Source organism: Xenopus laevis, chromosome 4S (assembly GCF_017654675.1).
Source record: "Xenopus laevis strain J_2021 chromosome 4S, Xenopus_laevis_v10.1, whole genome shotgun sequence".
NCBI classification, from domain to species: Eukaryota; Metazoa; Chordata; class Amphibia; order Anura; family Pipidae; genus Xenopus; species Xenopus laevis.
This window is the reverse complement of record NC_054378.1, coordinates 77220619-77227216: the sequence shown is the minus strand read 5'-3', so window position 1 is coordinate 77227216 and position 6598 is coordinate 77220619. Positions and strand designations below refer to the sequence as shown.

Sequence of the window (6598 nt, the reverse complement as noted above, 5' to 3'; positions counted from 1 at the left end):
AGTTAGAAGAACAAACCGCACCAACCAGGACTTAGTATAAAGAAAAAGTTCCAAAATTTATTTTCAACGTTTCGGCTCTGTGGCTCGAGCCACAGAGCCGAAACGTTGAAAATAAATTTTGGAACAGTTAGGTGCATAAATCTTTGGAAAGACAACTATTTTCTCATTTTGGTTCTGTACATTACCATAATGAATTTTAAATGAACTGCAGACTTTCAGCTTTAATTCAATGGGTTGAACAAAAAGATTGCATAAAAATGTGAGGAACTAAAGCCATTTTTTTTAACATAATCACTTAATTTCAGGGGCTCAAAAGCAATTGGACAAATCAAAAAACTGAAAATAAAATGTTCATTTCTAATACTTGGTTGAAAACCCTTTGCTGGCAATGACAGCCTGAAGTGTTGAACTCATGGACATCACCAGATTCTGGGTTTCCTCCTTTTTAATTCTCTGTCAGGCCTTTACTGCAGCGGCTTTCAGTTGCTGTTTGTTTGTGGGCCTTTCTGTCTGAAGTTTAGTCTTCAACAAGTGAAATGCATGCTCAACTGGGTTTAGATCAGGTGACTGACTTGGCCATTCAAGAATATTCCACTTTGCTTTAATAAACCCCTGTGTTGCTTTGGCTGCATGTTTTGGGTTATTGTCCATCTGCATTATGAAACACCTCCCAATCAATTTGACTGCATTTAGCTGGATTTGAGCAGACAGTGTCTCTGAACATCTCAGAATTCATTCAGCTGCTTCTGTCCTGTATCACATCATGGATAAACACTAGTGTCCCAGTGCCACTGGCAGCCATGCACACCCAAGCCATCACACTGCCTCCGCCATTTTACAGATGATGTGGTATGCTTTGGATCATGAGTTGTTCCATGCCTTCTCCTTACTTTTTTCTTGCCATCATTCTGGTAGAGGTTGATCCTGGATTCAACTGTCCAAAGAACTTTTTACCAGAACTGTACTGGCTTTTTCCGATGTTTTTTAGTAAAGTCCAATCTAGCCTTTATATTCTTGATGCTTATTAGTGACTTTCATGCAGTCTTCTCTATTGGTAGACTTGAATATCGATACACCTACCTCCTGGAGAGTGTTGTTCACTTGTTTGGCTGTTGTAAAGGGGTTTCTCTTCACCATTGAAATGATTCTGCGATTATCCACCAGTGTCTTCTGTGGACGTCCAGGTCTTTTTGCGTTGCTGAGTTCACCAGTGCTTTCTTTCTCAGGATGTACCTAGAGATTTTGCCACTAGATTTTGCCACTCCTAATATTTTAGCAATTTCTCGGATGGGTTTTTTCTGTTTTTGCAGCTTAAGGATGGCTTGTTTCACCTGCATGGAGAGCTCCTTTGACCGCATGTTGTCTGTTCACAGCAAAATCTCCCACATACAAGCACCCCCCTCAAATCAACTCCAGGGCTTTTATCTGCTTCATTGATAATGACATAACAAAGAAATGAAGAAAAAACTTTCCCAAACAAGGGAAAGTTGTGCTCACCACTATTTTTTAAAACCATTAGGCTGGGGTGCAATGAGGCTGTGACCACATAATATATATAGTCAAATACAAGAGTCCTCTGCACTCAACCCATTATCAATATATTTAAGACAACGCCAAGGCATTTTTTAGTAGCAGTATGCACAAAATTTCGTTGTCTTAAATATATTGATAATGGGTTGAGTGCAGAGGACTCTATATATATATATATATATATATATATATATATATATATATATATATATATTCTATGCATATATATATATATATTCTATGCATATATATATATATATATATATATATATATATATATATATATTATTGCATTCTTACCCTGTCTGCAGGAGAAACCAAGATTTTACACTGCCACATAAAATGCTAATATAAATTCTTTCTTAAGGTAGTAAGTCAGTAATGTTTTGTGATTTTAGGTACATCTCTTATTGAAGACTCTGCTGAGCAAACACAGAACTTAAGTACCATTCCTAGAATAGGTATCCCCTCTCTACTAAAGACCGCATCTCTAAAATCCTCATTGGATATTGGAAGCCCATTTGCAACCCCTGGAGTCAAACAAATGTCTGAATCCCTGGACCCAAATACTCCATGCCATGGCTCTGTCCAAAGTCCCCAGGTCACAAGAAGGGGTGCTAAGTTGTGGACTTCAGATTCTGGTGAGATTTGTAATTAAAACAGTTGTAAGCAGCACCATCCTCCTTTTACTAAGAATTCAACATACAGTATCTTACTCGAAACTGCCATTTTATATATTCTTTTCTATGTATTTAGAGAAGTTTGGCACATATTTGTACTGTATCTTTCAGATGTTCAGAAAAATGGCTCTGAGGTTTCCCCAGTAATGCATAGGCCTGTGTGTAATGGTGCAAAACAGGGAATACTCCATACGTGGTTCCAGCATAAGCTTGTTCAAGTAAGTTTATTCAGGGATTTATTAAAAATCATATGTGTTTATTTCAGTCTGTTTGGTTTACTTTTAAACCTATAAAGATCATTTTTGTAATTTATATTTCATTAGCAGCAGCTCTTTTACTCTTTTACATGTCACTCGTAACTTTTCCTATTCAAAAGCATATTCCCATTCACTGGTTTTTAAACTTTTTTTCTCCTAGATCAAGAACGTCTTGTCAAAGAGAGGTCTCATTATGTACCTGTTTAGTAAGGTAAGCATATAGAGCATTAATAGCGGTTTGTGTTTAAGATGCACTTACAGGAGTCATTTTCCAAATATAATTTGATTGGTCTCATGAATGAATCTATACTGTAGGCACCACTATGCAAATTGTCTCAGAATATCAATGTGCATATCAAATGGATAAACTGAGTTCAGATGTTGTAGGATAATTATTCTTTGCAATTTGGTATAAGTTTATATAACCAAATTTATTTATTTAATAGCATCCAGAGGCTTCTAGTCAGGATGTATTTGCAGATGCACAGATCCATATTTGGGCACTGGAAGGTGAGTTGCAAGTAATAACATGTTGTACATAATCTCCAAAATGGCTTTTCCAAGTAATCATGGAAAATATCCAATCAAAGACTGCATTAACCCGTAGATGAAGGCCTCTCCTTGACAGGTTTGCCCAAGTGTGAAACAATCAGAGGAGACCAGTTTGGCCAAGCATGTATGTGGCCAAATTGATCAGAGATTTTCTTTTTTTTGTGATCTCTCCAAATGACTGGATTTTTATGCACAAGATTGTTTTTATTCCGTACATTTAAAATAAAACCATCTCGTTTTTACAAATTAATTTACTAAATCCCAAGTACTAAATCACCAATATTGAAAAGGAGTTTTCTTTAAATTCACTGAATGGTGGCATAAATGGTTTTGAGTTTTTATGATGCTGATGTAGAAACCAACAGGTGTGATATTTGTTTTAGATATTTTTTATTTTCCAATACATGAAGAAATTATGTTTTTAGGTAAATATCACTGTAATCAGTTATCTGTTGTGAATCTATTCTATGCATTGATCTTAGTGAGTTCCTGTAGTTAAAGATGGGCATTCTCATTGGCCTGCTTGACAATATTCACCTACAAAAAAAATCCATTATCAGTAGTTAATAGTGTTGCTTTTCTATTTCTTACAGCATTATCTCATCTTGTGGCTGCTTCCTTCTCAGAAGATAGAATGGGAGTAGTACAGACTTCCCTTTCCAGTGTACTTGCAATTTTACTTACGTTGCAGGAGGTAAGACGATCAGAGGCAGAGAATGCAAATAGCTTGGTATTTTATTATCTAAAATTGGTTAAGAAAGAACAGATCTTCACCTTTCTATTTATAAAGTGTGACTTATTGGTGACTTACAGGTAGCTGCCAATATTAAGAATAAAGTTTTGAATGAAGTATAAAATACCTAATGAAGGCTTGTTTCATATGTTAATTCAAAAGTTTACAGTCCATCATTCTTAGAATAAAAGTTTCTGTCAAGTCCATTTGATTATTGTTATGGGAAATATTCTAGTTACTTTTAGGGTGTAATGTAATGAAAGATGCAAAAAGCAGTCAATAGGTTTTAATTACTGGTCAGCTGATTAAAAACAAATACCCAACACTTTTATTGGGTTGCATAATTTGGGCAAATTATGCATCTTTTATTACATTACCCTGAATGTTGGACATGTTTGGAAGTAGTTACAGTTACAAAATACTGCTTAACTTAAGTTCCTGACATTTTATGTCCGAGGCTAAGGCAATATTGATATGATCATGTAAGGACAAAAACATAATAAAGGCAAGTGCAAGTCAAAAGCATGCATTTCTCCATTGTTAACTCCATTGTTTAAACTGCAAGCCAAAAAATATCAGGGGCAGACTGTACATAGAGCTCCAGAATTTTTGATTTTATTCAAAAGTATTCATATGTGGGATAATAATTGTAGAAAAATTGTCTTGTCACCCTTATTCCTGTTCTCAGCATGTGTACAAATAGTGCCCTCTGGTACGTGATCTCTCAGTGATCTCCAGTGAGTCAATTCTGACATATAGAATTGTCCACACACACACACTGTAAAATGAGTATTTGCTTTGTATTATATTTCCAGGCTGTGGAAAAACATTTTAAACTCCCCCATGCATCCAGTAAACCAGCCAGAAACCCTGGTAGTTTACTGGACTCTTCCTGCAAGACACTGAGGTTTTCACTTCGAGCCGCTCTGAAAACAGCAATCTACAGGATAACCACAACCTTTGGAGAACACTTACAGTAAGTAACTGCAGGTTGTGTTTCTATATGCTGTTTGTAAAAGCACTAATTCAAGATTGAGTTGAGTTATATCAGAGCTTTTACTGTCTGCATTAAAGGGGATCTAAGGGGATTAACAGTTTTTTTTACATTTTCCAACAGTGCAGTTCCTGTCTCATCTGAGCATAAGAAAAAACTTCAGCAATTCCTTGACTTCAAAGAATAAATTCAGAGTTCAAGTTTTGTTCGGCACTTTGCTGCTTCTGTGACAAATCAGGGCATAAAAATCCAACCAGAGATGTTGGGAAAAGACAAAGCAGAAATCCATAAGCAGCAGTATATGTGATAGCAGTTCTGGTCTATTTGGTGACAATACAAAAAGAAGGCTATACACATTGTTGCTCTAATTGCTGTAATTGTAAAAATCTTTACAATGTTGTATGTATAAGGCCATGCTCTGTCCTCTGCTGCTATTTACTCTTACGGAAGGTGTTAGTATTAAGGTTAGAAGAGATGTCTGCTCTTTTGTTTTTCTTGTTCATATTTAATTGAATTTATAACGGATCAGTCAAATTCTGTCATGAGCAAAATTTCCTGAAAATAAATAACACAGGCACTTCATATAAATTAATAGAAGCAACATTGCTAGCAAAAACAGGTCATTGGTTCACTGTATTGTTGATCACCACTAAGAACAGGCATATATTAATGGGTTGTTAAAAGCACACAATCGGTATATATATTTTTTTTAACAGCCTAGTACATGTAAGCAGCCTTATACTACTAATTAACTAATTGCTCTTTAAACTCAGGTCAAAGTTAAACTGTGAGTTGCATTAAGCCATCATTTATAGAAATTAAGCATTTCCTCATTTTGGTTGCACATATGATTTTGAAAGTTTTGATTACTCTAATGTTTTGACTGAAATTTTATGCAACTTGCCTAATGAAGGTACTCACTTGACTAGTAGTATATGGACCAAGGAGTGCTAAGCTGTGTAAGTAATGTGCTATTTATCAAAACCCACTTTGTATGTATGTAGGCCTATTTTTAGTGGAATCTATCTATTCTCCCTATTTTCCTTTTCACATTTTCTCTTCCTTAACATTTTATGATCATTTCTTTTTCAACTTTGTTCTATGTTTTGTATATGTGAATTTTTAATAAAGTGCAATTACCAGAGTGAATTGTATACAGTAGGGTAGAAATCTACAATAGTTGTGATGTTAAGTTGAAATACTACTGAAAACAGAGTTACCTATTTCTGGATATATTCATATTACTATCTCATTTTCTTTATATCAGTCTTTTGAAAAGACAGTTTTCAGGTTTTGTCTTTGTGATGATATTTTTTTTTCGGGTGGGTGGTTGTGCGTGCGTGCGTGCGTGCGTGCCATATTTGTACTATGTATGTGTATTAGTGCTGTCTGTGTGTCCGATTAGTAAATCCAGACCAAGGCTTTACAGCTCTGTGTGTGTCTGACTATAGAGAAATATTACAGTACTGTGTGAGGAATTTTAAGTGGAGCCTCTATGAGGGACTCTTAAATCTCTTTAGAAAAGAGGTGATTTTTGTCATAGGGGAAGTAGAAAAGAGGTGATTTTTGTCATTTTCTTCATGATTACGAGTGATTATATCACATCTCACTAGTTTATACAGATAGAACTATTACAGCCACAGAAGGTTGTGCCAGGCTGTGTCCACTGTATTACATCAATGGTTGCTGTACTTCACTCACTCAAAGACCAGATATTTCCAAGGCTCTTGCAATCATGTTTATATGGTGGCTCCTGTACCTGCACACACTTTTTTAATGTTAGATTTAAAAGGGGTTTACCATCTTCAAATCACTCCAGTCAAAGTACTGTAATTGTTTCATCAGAGAAGGA

The 6598-nt window shown here is 35.5% G+C and overlaps 1 protein-coding gene across 3 annotated transcripts in view; it reads left to right on the top strand.

The window, feature by feature from the left end:
* ndc1.S (NDC1 transmembrane nucleoporin S homeolog) overlaps nucleotides 1–5890 on the top strand; it is a 22475-nt gene extending 16585 nt beyond the window's left edge. For all 3 annotated transcript variants that reach the window (NM_001093967.2, XM_041591356.1, XM_018259651.2), the window contains 7 exon segments: nucleotides 1929–2171; nucleotides 2322–2428; nucleotides 2628–2678; nucleotides 2914–2977; nucleotides 3613–3713; nucleotides 4568–4728; nucleotides 4870–5890. In NM_001093967.2, coding sequence (NP_001087436.1) covers nucleotides 1929–2171; nucleotides 2322–2428; nucleotides 2628–2678; nucleotides 2914–2977; nucleotides 3613–3713; nucleotides 4568–4728; nucleotides 4870–4933 — 791 coding nt within the window. In that variant the 3' untranslated portion in view covers nucleotides 4934–5890.
* Nucleotides 5891–6598: the final 708 nt, after the last annotated feature.